Source organism: Armigeres subalbatus, chromosome 2 (genome assembly GCF_024139115.2).
Source record: "Armigeres subalbatus isolate Guangzhou_Male chromosome 2, GZ_Asu_2, whole genome shotgun sequence".
Classification (NCBI taxonomy): Eukaryota; Metazoa; Arthropoda; class Insecta; order Diptera; family Culicidae; genus Armigeres; species Armigeres subalbatus.
In genome coordinates, this window is record NC_085140.1 from 298,338,118 (window position 1) to 298,362,869 (window position 24,752).

Genomic DNA, 24,752 nt, shown 5'->3' on the forward strand with positions numbered 1-24,752 from the left:
GTTAAAGGTAGGATGACCATATAGTATCCTAAAGGAGGACATGTCCTCCTTTTTCATTAAAAATCAGATGTCCTCATTTTGCGCAAAAAGGTCCTCCTTTTTGGACATTAAAAAAAAAAAAACGGTTGAATATTTACCTTTTTCTGATCGACCAGTCGACCTTTTTAGTCGAGTCAAGTACGAGACACTGAAGACGACCACACAGTTGTGGTCGAAATACGTATCTGCAAAGATAACGAAAATTAACTAGTGGAATTAAATGGAGAGTACCTAATTCGTCTTAGACGGTTGAATACATTCCACTAAAAGAGCTTTATATATTTTTCTACCTTTTTCTGTACAAATTCTAGTTTAATAAACAATATGCACTACAACAAAGATCCATTCGTTGCAGAGATAAATCATTGCAAACATTTGCATTTTTTGCATTCTTATGTGAAATATTTTTCTTTAACTTTCGAATAAAATCAATGTAAATATCGACAATTAAGTGCGCGAGTGGCATTAACACAGGTGTCGAAGATATCAGAAGAATCGGAATTGTAAACAATGGATTAGGAAAAATGTAAATCCTGTTCTGCAAATCCATGTCTAGAATGGAATAGAAATTTGAACAAAGTTGCACAGTTGAGTTTCTTTAGTCTAAATCTAAACAGTTTGGAATTTCTTCAGTTGAAAACTTGGCGATACATAAAGTTAACGGTATCATTATCATTTACATGCTCTATTGCCTTAAATGGTTATTTTCAATGGCATTCAAGAATAAAATCTCCACTGGTCTATTAATCATCTTATGTTTGATCCTAATAGAACCTAATTTTCGGTCAGGTATCTATTGCTAAATGATCAGAGTTGTATGTTAAAATTCTGTGGAATATCGCTGAAAATGCCAACATAATAATATTCAACATTTGCTCGCTGTTGATTTTAAAATTAGTTGAAGCTAAAATCTTACCATTACAAGGAAGGTGCTTGCAGCCAATAACTGAAAAGTGCTTAATATAGACTACATTGACTGTTGCAAATATTCCATCTGGAGATGTAATTTAAAAAAAGAAGAAGATGTTGTATTTCCCAGCCAAAGTTGCATATGCTAGTGAACAAGTGTACGAGGTGGAGGGGATAAAGGCACTTGCCTCAATTCGACTTCATGCAAAGTGCAGGTATATGGCCTCCACTTACAAAAACTTATATTTACAAAAAAATAGATATTTTTTATGTCCTCCTTTTTAACCAAATATTTCCCTTTTTTCTCTACGATTCGGGTAAATTGTCCTCCTTTAGAAAACTTTCATATGGTCACCCTAGTCAAAGCATGTTTTTCTCTCATCAACCTACAATATCCAGTATGTAGTATCCAGTATCCAGTTCCTTGATTTCTTAGAAACAAATACGCTGAGATCTATAGATTTTCATTTTTTTTTAATAAGAAGTATTGGGCTTATTCTACGAGTCGATGTCGATGATTCTATGAGTCACCTCACGTCAAGTCGATTTTAGCAATTCTCACGTAAGGTGACCACGTTATTCAAATGGGGCTATACGACTCTTCTCACGTCAATCGAGCAATCTAACGTCACTTCACTCGTAGAATAAGCCCATATGTCACAACCAGTGTTGTAAAATGTCATTTGCATTCGTTTGTATAATTTTCCCAGAACTTTTTCCAGAAGGTATCTATCAATTCATGATGTATGACGAACTTATAGCTCTTAAATGTGCCTACAACTTTGTCTAACAAGACATTGATGTAAATATGTAATCTGAGGCGTGGGAGGCAAAATGTCATTCAAATGACATTATGTCAAATGACACGTGACATTTTGGACAGTTTTCACTCTCCAGCCTCAGATGATATATTTAGAGCAATGTACCCTTGGACAAAAGTATAGCCCTACTAAAGCGTTATGAATACATCTAAAATTATGGAATAAATTTGGCTTCTAAAGAAAGTTATGAACAAATTAGTCAAATGACATGCAGATGACATTTTAAAAGCCTGGTCACAACTTAGTAGATCTCGTGGAAGTGCGGTTAGTGAGTGGCGCCAGTCTGCTGAGCTTATTGTGTAGTTGTGAAGCGATTATTCAATTCAGGCTCCAGTCATGGAAACTCTTCGATAAGCGAAACATTCTTCGCTGATCCACCGTTTTTTCCTGTTCAGGTTTGGCACTGCGACCACTCATTAGATGTATTGTCCGTTGTTGTACCGTTTTGACTCAAATTCCGAACATGACTCATATTCCGAACACTCGCTTTTAGACAGCCAATTTGGCATTATTCGTGTATTTTTCTCCATAGGAGCTTGAACCCGATGGAAGTTTTGGCTTTAGGGTGCCAAAACGCACGTGTTCGGAATATGAGTCATGTTCGGGATTTGAGTCAAAACGGTATGTAAGTGTTCAGTCTGAACAATTTTATTGGTTAAAGACGGTGAAATAGTCTCGAACGATTTTTTCAGATTTTTAGATCTTTGCAGATTCAAAGATGCTCTAGATTTTATTCATTTTCTGATATACCATTTCCCCAGATTCAAGGGTTGACTCAGATCCTTTCGATTCAGATCATACAAATCCCTAATACTCTCACATTTTCTATGTAGAGTTTACAATGAACTGGAACCTCTAGAAGTAAAAATTCTAAAATGTACGTTTTCCCATACTAATTTCCATACAAACTTCAAACGCGATGCGGAAAACGAGGAAGTAACCAATCGGGCTCAAATTTTGCATAGTTGTTTGGGACCCCGAATGGTACCGAAAAACCATTGATTTTGAAAAAAATGACCATGGCGCCCCACTCTAATATGCACCCTCTCGGTTATTTAAATGCTTCAGATTCATTAGATATCTGTGTTGAAACTACTCCGCCTTAAATCGACAACTATCAGTACCTAGGCCAGACCGGGACACAAGAGACTCTCCGGCAATCCCAGGGTCGGATAACTACCGGGTAATCAAGGTTTTTTTTCGCGGTAAACAAAAACTAACACTGGGAACTTTCACTTTTCTAATATAATTTATTGGTTCCTAATTGTGGCGTGTTGTTCTGTGTAATAGATTTGTGTTAATTTGTTAAGTGTGACATAATTCTAAAGTTGGTACCGGTAGTTCCTCGTAGGCGCGATCGGCTGACCAAGGCTTAGGCACCTTGGACGGAAAAGAGGGGAGCTCCTTCTTGACGATTAAAGCCTACGGTGCGAGGAATCGTCCGATGGAGGACGACAGAATCATTTACTGGTTAGGTGTAGTAGCCTGACAGCTTCAAGAGCCGAACAGTGTGCAGGACGGAAAGGCAATCCGAAAAAGAAATTTGAAAAGAGGGGTCCTATTGGACATTAACTTAAACGTCTCACAGTGCAGGGATAGGAATTACCTGAACACGTTTTCTCCAATTCTCCAGATAAAGGGGGAGGGGTCATTCACTATATTACACTGCACTTTTAAAATTCACACCTTAAGCACACGGACGCCTGATTGGAAAAGAGGCTGGAAGGGGCAATGGCTCTTTTTTAAAACAAATTCTTCCCATATTTTCCCCATTTTCACATGAAGCAAAACAAAAATCAGCTATTTGTAAACAAACAGTTACAGCGTTGTCCATGATCAACGTTTCATGATCCTTTTGAGTTATCAAATTCTGTGATACTTTACGTAAATTTTCTAAATTCTCAAAATCATTCAAACCTTCATATTTGATCAGATAACGTAAGTCCGCCTTTTTCTTCTGCTAAGTCGGATCTGTTTTCTATTTCCTACGGATAACATCCCCAGCAACATTTTGGTTTTATAATGGTTAAAAGGCTCTCTTGTAGAGTAAATAATGGTCTTCAAGAGCGTTATAAAATTAAAAATGTTACTTGGGATAGATTCTCAAGACTTTACAACATTGAATCTGGGACGTCCGGACACCTGGCAATGCAGGATAAGTAGGCTGAATCCGGGACTGTCCCGCATAATCCAGGACGTCTGAACATTTTATTTTAAGTTCTATTTTGACGTAGGACCACGTCTGTTTTTTTACAACGTTTGGTTGCTGTTAATTATTAGGAGGGCGCATTGTGAATAGAAAATCGGTTCTTTCCAGAAGCAGAGTTTTATGTGAAGAAAGGGTTTGTTGGCCATCTCTAATTGGCTGCGCATCTTCACTACCCAGTAGGCCCCTCGACCAACTCTGCGGACACAGCCCTACGGATGCCAGACAGTGACGGATGCCTGACGTTGACTAGGACGTCGCTGCTGCTGCTGCTTACTATATCAATAATTATAATTTCTTAACTATCTCTCAATTATTTCTATTATCGTTAAAAACCTCAAACCTAAGTGATTTGTTGCCTAGAGAGTACATGATATGAAACTGAATTTCTAAAGCATAATATATCTAAATAATTACGTTCTAGAGTGCTACCTACAAGTTAACCTAAATCCTAGATATTATAAACGTCTTAGATATTATAAACGTGGTAGCAACAAAATAACGTATAATTTCTTCAAAATGCAACACATTTATATATTTCGCAGTTATTATTTCTTAGTGAATAAGATTGTAAAAAGGGGACTAAACGTAAGTACTAAGAAGTTCTTAAACCAAAATATAACTGTATTCACCCGGTACCCATCATGCAAACCAGGATAAAGTAAATGTCATGCAAACTTACAGCTATAGAAAAAACAGAGTACAAATCTATAACTCATATGAACCTAAGTCTAAATGAATAATGTTTTACAGGATTATTATAATATCTACATGAATCCCCAGTAAATGGTCCCGATATAATAATAACGGAAGAAACCCCCCTCCGTTTGTTGCCACTCGCAACAGGGTTGATAACGAAAATGGCATCTATTGCGTTTGCAGCGTCCAGTGCCACCAGTGGCGATGCTCGAAATTTATTCTAAATGGTGGCGTCTTATCGAAAAATTATCGATTGACCGGCGTCGGATAATAGCGGCACTAAGTGAAATTCCATCGCAAGTTATTGTTAACTGTAAGAAAAGCGCATGTGGGGAAAGACAACCGGTTCTTCTCAGGACCAGCATTTTCTGGCTTGAGTGCAAAAAGGACTGTTTCGGTGGCATCAGTGTGTGGTGGTGTGATAGCTTAGTTGCAGTCAGTGAATGGAGAGAAGAAAAGAATGAACCAATGTGAAATTTGTCAAGACAATGAAACACAACCACGTGGTGGCTAATGAAACTCATATTGAATAAGTGGTCTTTTTCGATGGTTGGTGAAGAAATTTTATTTTTGTTTTCTACTTAGCTAGGGTCATTGTTTTTCCTCTACCCGAGCAGGAGAAATTGGCTCATTAATACCTAATTCTGTTATTGATAATATACTCTGTTATGAACTAGCCCTGCATAAGAGTAGTATACTCAGTTATTAAATTGAATTTCAATACCAAATGCATAGCCAATCATTATTCGTTTGGTATTGAAATACCTAAGTATGTTATGCCTCAAGTATTCTGCATATAAGTTTTTGGTATTATTTTTTGGTATTTTACCTCTTATGCAAGGCTAGTTCATACCAATTTCTGTTTTATCGAGGTCGTCGCTCCTGCTCGGGTATCCGTCGAATTTCCACCGTCGCTAAGCGGTTACGTTTTGTACATTGAAGAACATTCATCTAAGATCAACATTAAGCTGTATAAAATTGTGATTCTGAAAAGAACCAAAAATGCAAATTTCCAATCAATAATAGCAACAAATAAAAGGTCAGCATATTGCGAGAGAATTTAACTTTCTATCGCTGATTGGCTTTAGAAGCTAGCGCGGTGAACATTTTTTTTTGCTGCAACCACCACCTCTACTAACTCCACCATAGCTTTTACATTTTCTGTCACTTTGAAGAAAGTTCGTCACGAATCAACTCCATTTTGTTTAAAATGATGGTCCTGAAAAGAATCGATTTACGCTCGATGCGTCTTTACAGCCACTATCAGTAGCAAAACGATTGTCCGAGAAAGGTTCACTTGTTGCCGACGACGGTCACCACAACGGTCATCTTTCGGAATAAGTTCGCAGCAGTTACCACGCCGACGATCTCCACCGACGCCGATACTGAGACCGCTCAAATGGTGCCGATTCGACCACTCTCTGCGAAATGTCGAACAAAATAGCTCGCGGGAACTGGAAAGCAGTTATCGAAGATCCCTCCCCAGGCCTTCTGCGAGTTGTGATGTATGCCTAGGATGTTGTGGGGTTTGACGGTGGGCTCTGTTAAAATTTTATAATAAGCTGCTTGTATCTGCAAGCAGGCTCCGTCAAATTGACCGTGTGCCGCTCAAAGCGCACAAGCCCAAGTCCTGGTGTTTGGTGGGACATTAAACAAACCTAATACGAGAAAATGTAAAGAGCGGTTATCGGACCGGATAGTCTACATACCGTATCGAACAACAACGGAAAACGATTCATCAACTTTGCAGCCTCCCGCGCATTGCTGGTCCGAAGCACTTTTTTCCCCGCAAGAATATCTACAAAGCCACATGGAAATCACCTTATCAAGAAACGGAAGACCAAATCGATAACGTTCTAATCGACGGGAAATTCATCTCCAACATCACGAACGTACCGCAGTGCGAATATTGAATCCTACCGCTACCTCGTTGCAGTATATCTACGCTCATAACTTGACGGTGTACAACACGCGTTGGAGTCGTCCGCTGCTCGATTCCATTAGAATCATTCATATTAAAAAATAATACTAATTTACGACCTAATTCATAAGAATAGTTAGGCGGGACAGTTATTCCAAGAAATAAAGCCCGTGTTTGCTGATTTCTGCGCATATTAGTCCCGCTGAATGATTGATTCTCAAATGACTACTACGATCGACATATGTTGCCTCATTATACATTTTTACTCTCCACGTGGTTGAATGTGTTAGTCAACAGTGCTATCACTTATGATGAAGACCCTTGATACTGCTCATATTCACCCCTAAAAGTGAATAGGCTTCAAAGATATAATCAGTGAATACAGTTTAAATGAACACCGCTCTGTTATATAACAGATTTTTCCATAATAATAAAATTATTTCCTGCGAGACGAGACGAGACGATACGCATGAACATAGACTGCGCTGAGATAAAAAGTTGATATTTATCTCCAAAAACAAACACAATTACAATTATGCGCGGAAGGGCAGTTTATTTTTGTGCTATTCATTCCCATTTACATTTTATAATGAGCGAGACAGGCATCATCACCGCTAGGTGGATTAATCTGTGTGTTCAATGTCAAATACGCATATTTGGAAAAGATTCTAATCTAATTTTAGTCAAAATTCGCATATGCACTTTCTCAAACAAACGATTTATTTCGATTTGCTAACTAGTGAGGCAGAACTGTAATCATTCAATGTGATATGTTGGGAAAAATTGTTTGGCTTTATACCGACCTCCAGCATTGTTTATTTCCGGGAAACGATAACATCCATTGAGTAAGAAACGTGGATTATTTTTTGCGACCTATCCAATTTCATTTCTTGACCCCTAACGAATGACTTAAAAATTTGGTTCACTCAAGAACAACAATTTACTTAGTTCAGCTCGCTGGTCGCATGTCTGTCCCATACGCATGGAAAACTCTAATGAATGTGGGCCGGTTATACGCATAGGGACTGTGCGTAATCAAATCAACTTTAGATATTGGAGGAACTGCTTACCTGCTACCCACGCCATACGAAGAATCGTTATCTGCGCTTTGGAACAAAAGCCCGATTCGTTCGAAAAGGTGCAGTTTACATATTCGCACGTGAGTCACCTGTATTAATCGTTGCCACTACCAAATGGATAAAGCACGAATGGGCTCGAGCGGGAGCCAAAACAGCTTTTTACTGTTGTCGAGTTACGCGGGTGGCCAAACCGTGCCCGAAGGTGGTCAGCTCCAGTCGTAAAAAATGTGTCAAATCGAATGCTTACTGGTTGCGGTTCTCTGTTTGACTGGATGTGCCACTGCAGTTCGACTGGAGAAAGTATTCGACCGGAAAGTTTCCCGTCCTAATTACAACTGTCCGCAGCAGGACAGAACGCTGGTGGTAGTGTTCCAGCATGAAAACTACGTCGATCGATACTATCGTTGCGTTACCGGAGTGGCGTATGAGTTTCAGTGCCCTTTCGGAACGTCCTTCGATCCACTGCAAGGTCGCTGCAGATGCGCATCGGAAACGGAGGTTAAATTCTGGCAGGTGAAACGCTTAGTGCCGTCTAGCGATTGTGTTGAGGGGGTGAAGTTTGTTGATCTTGGCACTTTTGTGCCTCAATATCTACTGTGCGTCGGTGAAGGAGTTGCGGAACTGAGAACTTGTCCTGTCGGACAAAGCAAATCCAGATCAGTGCAATTACTGTGGATTTCGGATCACTGTGAGGGATTTCTAACGAAACGTGGTCAACGTGCCGGAATTGAATCTAGGTTTGCAAAAGTGAATTGTGCACGTAATGCATCGGATACAGACAATAGAAAATGGAAATTTGCAAACGATAACATCAAGTTTGATGAACTGAAAAATTACGAACTGTCGAAACTTGAAGGTTACAGGCCTTCGTTTCAAATGGCTCCTTTGGAAATAGTGGAATTAATCAAAAAGTTCAGTGATCAGCAGTATAAGCCGGTTAGTGAAAATTCGTGTTCGATTGTAGAACAATCTAAACATAAAGATGAGTTGCCCAAGATGGATGTTGTTGAATATGATGATGTACCGTACAAGTATTGTCATCCGTGTGATACATGTATGGGATTATTACAATATACAGTTCCAACGATGAAATGCAGTGAAGTTACTACCTGTGCTACCATAACTACAACATCGTCAACAACAATTTCAACTAGCAGTACTCTGGATCCAAATACAACAACTACTACACCGATGACGACTTCCACTGTTCCAATAACGACTACTACTACTTCAACTACACCAGAAAGTACTACAACTACTGTAGAAAGTACGTCGACTACTACCGAAATGTCTACATCTGCAATAGAAAATAATAGAATTATTGCAACTCCTGCAGATGACTCTTATGAATATGAAGATGCATTTGTTGCTATGCCTCATATATTCAGATCGGAAGAAGATTACGAAGATACTACCACAGAACTCAGTACTACCACTTCTGATCCTACAACGTCATCTACAACTACTTCAACAACGACAACTACATCAACTACAAGCACCACCACGACTACGACCCCAACAACAACTACTACTACTACAACTCCTGATCCAACTACTACTACTACTCCAACGACAACCACCAGTACAACAACCCCTGAACCGACGACTACAACGACTACCACAACTACGACCCCAACAACAACCACCACCACAACAACTCCTGATCCAACAACCACTACTACTACTACCACTCCTACAACGACTACGACAACTACCGAACCAACTGCATCATCGGAAGAATATGAAACAACCTGTTCTTGCATAAAAGTTACAAAAACAAAACGTCCATCAACAACTACTTCCACAACAGTAGCTGACGAGGAAGAACTCGCGGTGGACTACAACGATGATGAATCTTGGATCGCAATAGTTCGACGATTGAATGATACATCATCTTCAACGACGATTGCTGTCGATGATGATATGGAGTCGAGCAGTACTTCGTCAAGAATAAGTACCGAACTAACAATCGTTTCAACAACGAGCTCGGAGAATTACTCCTTTGATGCAGTGCCGTCTACAACAGTTGTCTCAAACGATACGACAACGATGCCAATGCAATCCACCGAAAATACGACGCCATCGTCATCAACCGATGAGGTTATCACAACGAGCCGCACCACAGATGATACCGGCACGCGAGGAAAGAGACTGATTCCGATGGAGAAGATGCGAAGAGTAGGAATAGTTTTAAACCTATGATGATAGTTGTTTCATAAAATAAGGAATAATAAAGTTGTTATTAGATTTTTACATTGAATTTCCAAAAGTGATTTTTTTTTTCATAGTGGGCCAAAATAAATTGAATAAAGCGCATAATTGCCATTCCAAAGTTGAAGGTCGGTCAACATCAAGTACATTCGTTTGAAAAAAAGTTATTTCTTTTTGGGAATGGTTTATTTGGGTGTATTCAAATATGCAAGCTGATGAACGTTTCTTCTTTTTAAGTTTGTTTATTTGATAGGCTCAGGCGTGTAAAACACTTTACGGAGCTACGGTTCTTTGTGATATGTACAACACTGGCGGCGCCAGAGTTCTGGTAAAGGTGGGGCACCAGCATTTTTGGCGTAATTGGTTGATTTATAATTTGGCGTCAGTAGTTAGATTTATAATTGGAGGCGTCAAGCGATAAATTAATTTGAAACAATGTCTGGCAGTTAAAAGGTAACGAAATTTTAATTGTATTTTATCGTCTATAATTGAAAAGGTCACTGAGATTTTTTTTTGGAATATTTTTTGTGATAATGTATAGACTGTAATGACGGTTTTCTTGCAAGAAATTCCAGAGTCAAAACTGGGGTTTTGACTCTGGAATTGCTTGCTAGACTGACCCATTTTTTCGTAAATAATTCTTCAGTCTTCATTTTTCTTCCAAGTACTTTCCGAAATTCCTATAGAAACTATTTCGAAAAACTATTTCAGGTAATCCTTCGAATACTATTCTATTCTCTCGGAAATTTCTCCGGCAAGAACTCCTTCCACAAGTCTTGGACAAATGTTTTCCTCTTGTGGTTTTCCTAGAAAATCCCCCGGAAATTACTTCGCAGATAAATTCAGAAATTCCCTTGGAAATTCAATGAAGGTAATATAGGCAAATTGCGAATTGATTCCTTTACGAGTTCTTTTAGGAATTTCTTCAGAAATTCTTTTAGACATTCCTTCGGGAATTCCTGTAAGAATTCGTTAAAAATCCAAAAATAAATTCGGATATTTCTTAAGGAATTGTTTTCTACGAAATATGTTTTAGGACATCCTTCAGACATTAGTTTGAGAGCTCCTCCAATAAATTACGTCAGGAATTCCTTCTGACATTTCTACGGAAAATTCTCTGGAAGTCCTTTGTAAATTTATTCGGAAATTCCTTGGCAACTTCCTCCAAGAAATCATGCGGCAATCATCTTAGTAAAACCATACGAAATGTATGCCAAATTCTCGCAGGAATTAATCCAGAAATTTAGATGGAAGATTTTTTTTCGAAAATTTATTGAAGAATGAAATAGGAATCACTAAAAGAATTTTCTGAAGAGTTTCTAACGGAAATTTAAAAGGAATTTAGATGAAGTTTTGTAAAGAATTATAAAGAAAGAAAAGGGGCGGAAACGAAATCTGTAAACAAGCATTAGACTGGAACCCAGCGGGACATCGCAGCAGAGCTAGACCCAGAGGCTCATGGTGGCGAAGCCTCAACAAAGAAATAAAAGAAGTCGACTGAAATCTAACCTGGCAACAGGTTAAAGCGATAGCCGGGCAACGCTCAGGATGGAGATCTTTCAAGTCGGCCCTTTGCACCACCAGAGGTGTACAGGATCCATAAGTAAGTAAGTTTGTAAAGAATTTCCAAATAATTCCTAAAAGAATATCTGGAGTGATTTCCGAGAAAATTTTTGAAGGAATATCCGAAGGTTTCAAGGATCTAATTGAATTTAGGGAGGAATGTCTGGAGGATTTCCAAGAATTCTTCCATCTTCCTAGAGGGATCTCTTAAGGAATTACTGGAAGAATTTCTTTAAGAAATTCCTGAAATAATTGCTAAAACAATTTCTTAAAAAAGTTCGAAGGAACTCCTAAACCAATTTCCGCAGGAATTTCTAAAGCAATTTTCAAAAAAAAAATCCGAAGGAATTCTCTTAAGGGAATTTCGGGAGGTTTCCCTGATACAATTTCCGAAGGTATTTCCGTAGAAATTTTGACCAAATTTCCAAAGGAGCTTCCGAAGAAATTCCTTCAAAAAAAATCGTTAATAGAGTTCGACGAACAAAACAAAGCTGGAAAAATGTTAATTGATCAAAGCACGCGCGTGGTTTCAAGTAAACTGAGGGATCGTGGTTGAGCAAATAATTTCCGCTCAGGAGTCTATTTAAGTGCAAATTACTCAATATCGGCTTTATCGGTCAGTTCTACTCAATGTAAGAGGAAGTAGATGATCGAAAGACAATTGAGAATCATCAGATTGAAAGCCGTTCGCTAGGGCGCGAACAAGTATGAAACGATAGAGTGTGAAAGGAAGGCATGAAGACCATCTATTGAACAGCACAACAATCGAAGCGTGAATCTTCTTGCCTAACGTTCTGGTTGTGGACCGCTAGGTTAGTGGTATGGAAACCACCGTGCCAAGACAGGCCTGTTGATAAGCAAATCATTCTTTAAGGGACTATGTAATGAATCCCTGGAGGAATGACCGATAAATTACTTAGAATAACTTACCATGGAAATCCTAGAGGAATTTTCGAAGGTATGCATCAAAGATCTTCTGGATCGAATTAATTCTTCTGACCATCATCTTCTTATTGGCGAGATCCGATTACGCATTGCTCGGATTTAGCGGCGGAAGGAGAGACTCGGACGGTGATTCAACACACGCTGACTAGAAGATCCAGCTGTGAAGAGATCGTTCATTGAAGAACTTGGAACTCGTGCAGCAGATGTTCCGGAAGGTGGCAGCGTAGAAGAGCAGTGGACGGCCATTAAGAATGCCTATATCGAAACAAGCGAGAACAACCTGGGTGAGCTGCACACTCTGCGGAAGGAATGGATTACGGATGCATCCTGGCGGAAAATCGAAGCGCGTAGAGAAGCAAAGGCCGCGATAGAGAGATAGAGAGGATGAATCAACGGATACAGTGAAAGATGCGACAGATCAGTTACTTACCGACCCAACTGATAAGCTGAAACGTTGATTCGAGCACTTCGAACAACTTCTTCAAGTTTCTACGCCCGATAAGCCATCAACAGCTCGGCATGAGCCGCCAAAGGGTGCGACGCATTACCCACGTCAACTCCGAAGCTCCATCATTGCAGGAGGTTGAAGCAGCCATCCGAAGCATGAAATCCAACAAAGCTCCCGGGGTCGATCGCATTTCAGCAGAGATGCTCAAAGTTGACCTCGTGTTATCTAAAATGTTGCATCAACTATTCTGCAATATCTGGGAAACCGCAACTTTTCCGGCTGACCAGGAGCAGGGCATCTTAGCGAAGGTCCCAAAAAAGAAGATCTGGCTGTGTAGGACATTTGGCGAGGCATCATGTTAAAGTTAATGTCCATTGTTCTGGAAGTTCTGTGAAAAGCTATCCTAAATCGGATACAGGAGAAAATAGATTTGACTCTCCGGCGGCGGCATGCAGGATTCCGCCCAGGAAGATCATGTGTGATATCCGCCTGGTTGCGGATTATTAGGCCGACACTCATCTGGCCAAAAGTAACTCGATCGAAAGGATCATACGACCACAAATGATCAAACCATTAGGTCGAAACGCATTCAACCGAAAAACCATTTGATCGAACATGTCGTTTTAGCTTAGCTTAGCTTAGTTTGTTTGACTGTACACTTCGTAGTTACCAAACATGAAACGACAAATATACAATGACCAATTGAATAGTCTTCTTCGGATTGGAAAGCAATTTTCGATGTACTCCCTTTATAAATTAAAGACCAATAACGATGCCGGCTATTCACAATTGCAGTTTTACTACTATTTGCAGTTTTACTAAAGTTTAATGAAATGGACGCATTGGAAATTGTCTCGATTTCCCTGGGCATAAATGTATCGTCGTGCTAGCCTCATGATATACGAATGCAAAAATGGTTACCTGGCTTAGAAACCTCGCATTTAATAACTATGGAAGTGCTTAATGAACAATAAGCTGCGAGGCGGCTCTGTCCCAGTGTGGAGATGTAATGCAAATAAGAAGAAGGAGTTCGTCCCGCACAAAAAATCAAGTCAATTTAGGATTAGGGAAGGTAAATTTGTTCGATACTCATACTATTAAGGGCCCAAGAATTCTCTGCATCTCCTCGAGCGCCACGGAAATGGAATAATTGATTAAGTAGGGGAACTGACCGTTTAACATCTCACTGAATACATCAAGACAAAATGGTCAAATCGACTTATCTGCTTTTGTAAACAAAGATTCAAACGACGATTTGACGAATCTGATAGCTCTCCCACGAAAACCAACACCATCAACAGTAGCGGAAATCTTCATCTACCTATCGGTGGTGTATGTTTGCGTGGGAGAGCTATCAGATTCGTCAAATCGTCGTTTGAATCTTTGTTTACAAAATTAGATAAGTCGTTTTGAAAATTTTGTCTTGACATATGCATCTCATCGCGAAACAAAGAAATACGGTATGGCATTTCGTTCAGTTCAGGAACATTAACCCTACTCATAACTTAGAAATGAAAAATAAGGAGTGATAAATAAAAAGTGAGACGTCTCACTTCTATGTAATTCCTTATTTTTCAATATTTATTTTTTGTTTCTCACTTTTCAGTTTTCATTTCTCACTTCTCACTTTTCAGACAAGACAAATAAGACAAATAAGACAAATAAGACAAATAAGACAAATAAGACAAATAAGACAAATAAGACAAATAAGACAAATAAGACAAATAAGACAAATAAGACAAATAAGACAAATAAGACAAATAAGACAAATAAGACAAATAAGACAAATAAGACAAATAAGACAAATAAGACAAATAAGACAAATAAGACAAATAAGACAAATAAGACAAATAAGACAAATAAGACAAATAAGACAAATAAGACAAATAAGACAAATAAGACAAATAAGACAAATAAGACAAATAAGACAAATAAGACAAATAAGACAAATAAGACAAATAAGACAAATAAGACAAATAAGACAAATAAGACAAATAAGACAAATAAGACAAATAAGACAAATAAGACAAATAAGACAAATAAGACAAATAAGACAAATAAGACAAATAAGACAAATAAGACAAATAAGACAAATAAGACAAATAAGACAAATAAGACAAATAAGACAAATAAGACAAATAAGACAAATGAGACAAATAAGACAAATAAGACAAATAAGACAAATAAGACAAATAAGACAAATAAGACAAATAAGACAAATAAGACAAATAAGACAAATAAGACAAATAAGACAAATAAGACAAATAAGACAAATAAGACAAATAAGACAAAAATAGACAAATAAGACAAATAAGACAAATAAGACAAATAAGACAAATAAGACAAATAAGACAAATAAGACAAATAAGACAAATAAGACAAATAAGACAAATAAGACAAATAAGACAAATGAGACAAATAAGACAAATAAGACAAATAAGACAAATAAGACAAATAAGACAAATAAGACAAATAAGACAAATGAGACAAATAAGACAAATAAGACAAATAAGACAAATAAGACAAATAAGACATATAAGAGAAACAAGACAAATAACACAAATAAGACAAATAAGACAAATAAGACAAATAAGACAAATAAGACAAATAAGACAAATAAGACAAATAAGACAAATAAGACAAATAAGACAAATAAGACAAATAAGACAAATAAGACAAATAAGACAAATAAGACAAATAAGACAAATAAGACAAATAAGACAAATAAGACAAATAAGACAAATAAGAAAAATAAGACAAATAAGACAAATAAGACAAATAAAACAAATAAGACAAATAAGGCACATAATGAAACTTTTGTGTGCCAGTTATAGTTTTTACTTTTTTGAATAGTTCATCAAACTCTTCTGCCATTGTTGAGTATTGCTCATTCGAGATATAACAGAAATGTAATTTATAGAGATATTTTTGTCTGATTGTGTAACTGCCCATTCGTACAACTCCCGATGAGTCTTAATAGTATTTCCATAATCTTTGGCAAGACTTGCTCGTTTTGCCATTCGTTTGAGAGAGCCACCAATAGCTTCGCAAGGGCCTTTTCCGTGCGATGTTGCAAAAAAGTGCCATTCTGCTTCTAAGCCATGTTTTGAATTGAAATTACACAATAATTTCGTAACGCAAAAATCGACCATTTTCAACCCTCTCCTCCAACCCTCCTTCAAACTTCTCATATCAATCATTTAAAAATTGTGTATTGATTGTCACACTTATGTAATTCATGGATGTTCATTTAGGTAAGCAGAGTTTAGATTTAGCTAACAACTTCAGCAAAACCAAATTGTTAGTAGTGACCACGGCGTCCCCTTCTAGCTTTAAGAGGAAATCTACCAAATTAACTTTAAATTTTTAACATTCAGATAATTTTAAATTTTTAACATTGTTAACATTATTTTAGATGGCTCGGAGATCCATAGTATTACATACCGACAGTCTATGATCGGCGAATTGAGGTGATGTCTGTGTTTTTGAGTGCACAAAATCTAACCCATTTTGCGGTACTTATCCTTATCCTTATTTGCTTCCAACTGGTTACATTTAGTGGGAAATCCTGTTTCCTATTGAAGCATATTGTTTTGTATTGATAATTTCAAGGCAAACATACTATTTTACATTTAAATAGTCTAGCTATTTTATTGGCACCTATTCTCAACCATCAAGCTGCAATGCATCAAGACTGAATCGGACTATAGACTCAAAAGTTTTTGCAAAAATACTATTTTTCCATATTACACCAGAAAGTCACCGATACCGCTAGGTGGATTAATCAATGTTTTTCTCCAATAAATTCTGACTACACCACTGCAAATAAAATAAAACATAAGTTTTTTGTTATTTGATTTTTTTTGTGGTTATTCGATTATCCGGAGTGAAAATAAAATCGATACTCCAGATAATCGAGTCCGACCTGTATTACAATTAAATATCACTTCAATTTCATTTCGGCAACATTTGACCGTTTTCTAAGCAATTATTTGTTTTTTTTTTGTAAACTCTGTTGTTTTTAAGTAACTTCGATACAAAAAGTCAAAGAAAATATAAACCCTTTTCAAATGTTGGTCCACAAATATGTTAGATTATGTTGAATTGCTCCCTAAACAAATTTTTATACGTCCAAAATGTCTCGTTGGTTTATGATAGGCTGCTGAACCTATATTTGGCGCTGTAGGCATAAAACACGCTGATAAATTTTTACTCAATATGGACACGAAAAAGTTTTTGTTAGAAAAACTTTTTTTCCTTAAATATGTCACAGGAACATTATTCCCAGAAAAGTTAGATAATTGAAATACCTATCTGTAGAAAAAATTTCATCGATTTCTGAGATGAGGTTTTTTGTAATATCGATTTTAATTTATAAAACTAATTTTTTTCAGTGTAGAAATCGGTTTATTATTTTTTGGATATTTTTCCAAAAAACTTAAGGGAATTTCACGACAGTCTGCCATACAACACTTTTTGTAGGTCTTGTCATTTTAGAGTTACTTAGCTTAGCTTAGCTTAGCTTTGACTGACTACACATATCTATGGTTGCTACTCCGTGATTGACCAGAATCAGTGAAATTGCACAAAGAATCAACTGAATGATTGACTGGGATTGTTCAAGCATTCTCAGTGTGCAAGTTTCAGTAACTCTAAAATTCAAATGATCAATAACGGCGCCGGCCACGTCCTTGTAGTCAGTTAGGAAGAAGGAAGGAATATTAGTAGGTGGTTTTGGCTATTTGAAGACCGTGTTTACCTCTGCGTCTCCACAAAAACCACAGGAAGGATTATCAGTTAATTGGTAGGCATCGTTGAATCTGGATTCACTCTGATAAACAATACGACCGTGCCATTATTTATTACAGTGATTTTACCTAGCCATGAATCTGGCGCGAAAAGTAGCACAAACTAACTACCGGCCTACCGGGCGCGCAATGCAGAACACAATATTTCGGCCGATCGCGCCATCGTTCTGCTGTCCGAAACAAGAGAAATCTCGCTTAACTTTTCAAAAGGACCTAAGTAACATTTTTTTCATGAATTAATTTGAATACTGCAATCAATAGCTTTCATGTTGTTCTGTTGATTGCGCTATTTAAATTAATTCATGAAAAAATGTTACTTAGGTCCTTTTGAAAAGTTAAGCGAGAAATCTCGCACTGAACTGATTTTTATTACCGGCCACGCAATGCAGAACACAATATTTCGGCCGATCGCGCCATCGTTCTGCTGTCCGAAACAAGAGAAATCTCGCACTGAACTGATTTTTATTATCCGCCGCGCAAAGCAGAACACAATAATTCGGCCGATCGCGCCATCGTTCTGCTGTCCGAAACAAGAGAAACCTCGCACTGAACTGATTTTTATTACCGGCCGCGCAAAGCAGAACACAATAATTCAGCCGATCGCGCCATCGTTCTGCTGTCCGAAACAAGAGAAATCTCGCAATGAACTGATTTTTATTACCGGCCACGCAATGCAGAATACAATATTTCGGCCGATCACGCCATCGTTCTGCTGTCCGAAACCGGTCTTGTCATTTTAGAGTTGCATCGATTTTTAAAAAATCAATGAAAAAAAATTAGGCCCTCATCAAATGTTACTCTTGACAATTTTTAAAAAACTAAGTATGCAGAGTGGCTTAAAAATACCATATCTTTATGCCTACCAAGTTTCATTCGATTCTGAGATGGTGCTGCCAGCCCCATAGAAGAGTTGGCGCGAAATTCGTCAAATCTTTTATTGTGTTTTCCAATGTTGTTGTAGAAAACGCACATGTTTTCATATTCCTAACCCAGCTGGAGTTTGTTTCTTTTGATCTCCTCAATCGATGATTGCTGCTGCACGGGTAATGGTTTTCTCCCCATTGTTGCCAGTTCCTTTTGTTCTCCGTTTACTGCCCATTCTGAAGCAATTATAAACTGAACAATGATGAAATAATTTTGGCGACACTGACAGCTTCATTCCTAGTAGAGAAAACTATCTACTAGGGGTATACCCCGTTAGTCATAAGGACGATAAGCATAAGTACGTAGGCATAATGGACGTTAGGCATAACGGACGTTAGGCATAATGTACGTTGGGCATAATGGACGTTGGGCATTAAATGACCCAAAGAACAGCCCATGACATTAAGAAGGCAGAATTATGCCAAACGTCCATTATGCCTAACGAACATTATGCCTGTTGTCCGTTATGCCTAACGTCCATTATGCCTATCGTACTTATGCCTAACGCCTTATGCCTAACGTACTTATGCTTAACGTCGTGGGCCCATCTACTAGTGAGTTAAAAATATAAACTTTGTACTCAAAATTGAGCTCCTTATTTTTTTTTATAGGAAATGTATTTTTACTCTACCCCGGATAAGCTCAACAACAAGAAGTGCCACGACGACTCGAACTAAGTACTAGATACTGAATACGGTTTCACTGTTGAGGTCGAAATACGTATCTGTGAAGTTACAGTCAAGTGGTGGAAGCTTCTAGAAGTAAATGGGATATTACTAACAAGTCTTATGACAAGTGAAGACATTGAAGAGCTTATAATTTTTTTTAAAGGTATTTCGGATAGATTGAGAATATCAACAAAAATCTTTAATTTGTATATGAATAATACTTTCCGGTATCGATTTTATTAGATTCTTCTCATCGTTACAGATGTTTTGTTATTGACTTCGATTGTTGAAACATTTGCACTATCTATCAAATAGGTGAGACAGCACTCTTATTCTCTCGATAAACACTCATCAAACAATAATAAAATTACATTTCGGGTAGCCTCTTTTTAGTAAACATAGAAAAGGGAGAAAAGTACTACCCACAGTTACTACTATATAGATACAGACTATATATTTACAAGGTTTGTCGATCAGGGACCGACAATAAGCCCCCAAAGTTTACCTCTATCCGTTTCAAACTGTAACAGTGAAGTAGCCATAAAATTGGATTTAGACTTTTTCGAAGAAAGCTTTTTATTTCCAAAGGCAAAAAATAAACGCTATTATCCGCGCCCTGGAAGAGGAAACCTGAAATTAAATTTACATTTCATTTTATTTGGACTCGTCCAGTTTGCATTGCTGAAAGAGCAAAGTGGCTGCTCGGTTGATCGGATCCAGATGAGTGAGGCATGGGCTGTTGTTGGGGGTAACCGGGATTCAGCTTAGCTGAACTGGAAAGAACAGCTTTCCGGTCGACCACTAACCGACTAATGCGCACTGGGTCAGATTACACACTCTCTCGAGATTCAGAGTATTCAGGAAACAATCTCGGATGAACTTTCAAAATTAGATCTCAGATCAGTGACTTGTCGGCGCATTATGTACGTGCACCGACGAACAATATTTTTACAGATTATAAAAATATTTATTTAGTTCAAGCTTCCTTTTATTAGTTAATTTCTTTGAAATGTTATTACATCGACATTGAAAAAAGCAAAATAAAAGTGCATACAAGCAGTTCGGAATTTGAGTATGTGACAGTCCTCACCAACGATCAATTAGAGTCTCCTAACAGTTTCACAAACACTTGTTTACCTTAACTCTTATAATTTCATTAAAAGTCATTAAAAGTCTTCCGAACATCTCTAAAATGCATCTGAAACAAAATCCGTAGATTTTGAGCGAGAAAAATATGTATCTACCCCAGTGCGCCTCGATACGGTAGGAAGTGGCCTCCGCCGAACGCTCGGCAATGGACTAGTAGAAGGGGATACATATTACATTTTTGCTCTCGTTTAACCTAATTTAGCGGACCCCAGAGTAGCGGTCTCATTCTGCTGTTGTTTGCCGCTCCATTGTTCCTCGCATCGGACCCAAAACATAGTGACGCTGCATCGGGGTATTCCGCTCTCACCTGCTTGCCGGATGGCCATGGTTTCGCCCACGTGGCGAAAGAAATTGTATTTGGACTAGTAGGAGTAGAAGCATCACTGCCACCGGAAGTGCCATAAGCGGATGTTGATGGCTGCGCAGTGCGCTGCTGGACCTGCTGCTGCCACTCGAAGCGCCTTTCAGTTTGCTATCTTCCAGCTGGCTCCGGTTGGCGTGCTGCATGGCGGCCGGCTTCTCTCCTATTTTCAGGTCCACCCGGATGTGACGAGAGAAAATATGAAAATAGAAGAGATGAAGTAGAACGATAAGTGCACCGTTGTTAGTGTTGTTTGGGGGTGAATTAAATTATTGTACAAAAACAATTTCGAGGACCTGTGTACTGCTGCATGGTTAGTTCGGTTAAATATATATCGCTGAAAAGAGCATGCGGATATTTTTTTGTGATTACGGGGACATGATTCTGTTAGTTCAGAACGTGGAGGAGTGATTGTTGCGGTTTTTTTCTAAATTAAAACGCCCTCATCGTTAATAGTTGGCTAATGCGGTTATTAAATATTTATTCTGTTTCCGGTGTATTTTGAGTTGACACCATTTTGCCCAATGGCAGTGCAGTGGAACAACTAGGATACATAATGAATAGGAATAAAGTTTAATACAATTCAATTTAAGTTTATGCAGGGTTCATAATTTAGGGGACTTGCGGACAAAAGTTTGGTTGGTCAATGATGAGGGCCACGGCACAATAGCTATTCAAGTAAAATTATCAGAGAGTCCATAAAACTGATGAGCCTGTAATAACAAAGATTTACAGAAACAGAGAAGATAGGGAAAAAATCCTTGAAAAGTATAAAATTGAAATACAGTTGAGCACGTTTTCAACAGATCATCATTTTTTAAAAGGGTTTATCTTCTATCTATCTTTCTTTCTTCTATATATATAAAAACCAATCTATGTATGTATGTTCGCTAACTACTTCTGAACCACTTGGCCGATTTCAACAAAATTTGGTACACACGTTCTCTATCCCCAAGTTAACAAAGGGGGTGGGAGGGTCATTTGAAAAAGGGGGAGGGGTTTTGTTTAGAAAACAATTAGAAAACAAATTCTGTGTAACTTTCATCTCCCAGGACCGATTTCAACCAAATTGTACACATATTCACTATAAGAAGACAATCATATGAGAGTGTAATTTGGAAAAGTGGGGAGGGGTATTGTTCAGAAAACGGGTAATTCAGAGTAAATTCTGAACCCCTGGACCGATTTCAACCAAATTTGGTACATACATTATCTATCCTAAAGAAAAGATAACAAAGGGGTGGGGCGGTAATTGTAAAAGAGGGAGGGTATGGGGGAGGGGTTGTCTTTATAAAACGAGCAATTCAGTGTAACTCCCAACCCCCAGTACCCATTTCAACCAAATTTTGTACACATATTCACTAAGAGTAGTCGATTCTTCGGGTAATTTGGGAAAGAGAGGAGGAGTCTGGAGGGAAGGGTATTGTTCAGAAAACGGGCAATTCAGTGTATCTTCTGAACCCCTGGACCGATTTCAACCAAATTTGGTACACACATTCTCTATCCTAAGGAGAAAATGGGATGATCATTGGGAAAAGGGGAGGGTAAGGGGGAAGGGTTGTCTCTAGAAAACGAGCAGTTCAGTGTTGTTTGGAGCACACATTTTCTATCCCAAGGAGAAGATAACAAAGGAGGTAGAAGGGTCATTGGGGAAAGGGGGAAGTTAGGGGGGAAGGGGTTGTCTTTAAAAAATGAGCAATTCAGTATAACTCCCAACCCTCAGGATAAATTCCAACCAGATTTAGTACACATATTCTCCATTTTTGGAAGATGTTTATTCAAAAAGTAGAAGGGCCAAACAAATATATAAAAATATATTGATACAAAGGTACAATTCTATGAGCGGTAGATCTACCTCTGTGGGTTTCGTGCTATAGAATTGGACATTTTCATTGTATAATTTACTTTTCAGTCACAACGTTTGTATGTTTGTGTGTATGCTCCAGCATAACTTCTGAACCCATTATTGTATTATTTAGTTATCGATCAATTCAACCCTTTTGTCGAAATCATGGTTTTCCCAGTGTTTAATGTGTTTCTTTCTGGATGGTGAATGTGATCCCTTCCTTTAAAAATAAACGTTTACCCGGGATAAGGCATCGGTGGATGTTTTTCCTTCCTTAGAAATAGACGTTTGCCCGGAATATGGCGATTATGGGTTTGCTCCCTTCTTCAAAATCAGTCAATGTTTTCACATGAAATCTAGACCTGTGCGGCGGTCAAATAATCGGCGGCGGCGGCGTGGTGGTCACTTGTGCCTCGGCGGTGGCGGCGTCACGGCGGCGCGCCGTTGGTTTTCATCGGCGGCGGCGGCGTGAACCGGCGTGGATGAAAAAAATCAATGGCTAAAAAAGTCAATTTCACCGTGGATTTTTGAAAGTGGTTTAATGTGCCAAAAAAGTTCTTGGCAGAGTTTCTGAAAGAATTTCTGAAGGAAAACGAGATTTTGTTTTGAAACTCCTAATTACTTGGGAAATTTCATTCCTCGAGAATTTAGCGTTGGCATTGAGCAATTCGCACAAATTCGTAGGTGATACAAACATAGTCTTTTGTAAGAGACTATTCACTATCTTTTAGATGGAAGCAAGGCACTCTTCAACGGGTGAGGTCTGTTCTGGCCACGTCCTTGCGAATGCTGAGAAAGAGGAAGGATTCTTAGTTGGACTTCTTCTTCTTCTTCTTATTGGCATTACATCCCCCTCTGTGACATTGCCGCCTCGCTGCTTAGTGTTTGCGCTTCCACAGTTATTAACTGCTATTAACTGTTATTAACTTAACTGTTCTTGCTTTATAGCCGAGCGTGTTACCGCTAGGCTAAGAAGGGCCCCAGAAACCATCGTTTAGTTGAACACCTACTTAAGAAAGATGCAGATAACTCTACTCATAGATGCCACAGGGGGTTTTGGAATTGTTAGTGTGGAATCGATTGGTATAGGAATCGTTTTGGTAGAACGTGAAATACAGATAAAAAAACTGAGAGAGAAATACAAAGTAGGAATGGGATGAGCCTATAATTGAACCACGATAACTTGCTTATAAGACAGAAGCGATAGCCACTAGATCACCGAGCTCGTCTTGGTAAAATCCTATGAGAATTTCTGCGGAAACTCATATAGGTATTCTTCCGAGAATCCATTCACGTTCTCTTTAGTAAAATCATACAATATTCCTGCTGGAATTCATTCGAAATTTATTAAGGAATGAAATAGTTTCCGATGGTATTCGTAGAAGTATTTCCGAAGGAATTAAGTGAAGAATTTTCGAAAGAATTCCTAAAGGACTTTCTGAGAGAATTCCTGATGTAAGGCCCGAAAGAGTTTGTGAATGCGTTTCCGGCAAACTTTTTGAAGGAATTTCCGGAAGACAGACAATTTAAAAAAAAAATCCTAACAGAATTTCCGAATGCATCTCAATTGCAATTATCAAAGAAATTTCATTTTTTTAAGGACGAAATAAAAATCAAAAGTAATGGTGAATGTTGTAAAGGAATTCATGATGGAAATGGAATGAATTTTCTGAAGATTATCCTGAGAATTTTCGAAGGAATTGCTTAAGGTTGTTCTGAAAGAATTCCTATGGGAATTCCAGGAAAAATTGTCAAGAAGCTTGATAAGGAACCCTTTAAGGAATTTCTAAGAAATTTCCGAAGTAATTTCTAAAAAAAATCCGAAGGAAATTTCTAAGCAAATTTTCAAAGCCTAAAGGAATTTGCGAACGAATCCGTAAATGAATTTTAGAAGGAATTTTTAGTTAATTTTTGAAGGAATTCTAAAACGGATTTTCGAAGGACCTTCTTAAATATTTTCTGATGATATTTCAAAAGAAATTTGTGAAGGATTTTCGGAAGGCATATTCGAGAGGATTTTGTGAAGCATGGAAGATGGAATTTGGTAAGGAATTCATGAAGTTTGTCCAAAGGAATTTCCTAAAACAAATCCTGGTAGAAGTTCTTAAAGGATTCCTGAGGGAAGTTTTGAAATAGTTCTTAAAAAACTTTTTTT

At 38.0% G+C, this 24,752-nt stretch overlaps 1 protein-coding gene across 2 annotated transcripts in view; it reads right to left on the reverse strand.

The window, feature by feature from the left end:
* Window positions 1–19,695: 19,695 nt before the first annotated feature.
* Window positions 19,696–24,752, reverse strand: part of LOC134212467 (uncharacterized) — a 206,028-nt gene continuing 200,971 nt past the window's right edge. For both annotated transcript variants that reach the window (XM_062690365.1, XM_062690364.1), the window contains exon 9: window positions 19,696–20,914. In XM_062690365.1, coding sequence (XP_062546349.1) covers window positions 20,694–20,914 — 221 coding nt within the window. In that variant the 3' untranslated portion in view covers window positions 19,696–20,693. The remainder of the gene's footprint in view (window positions 20,915–24,752) is intronic.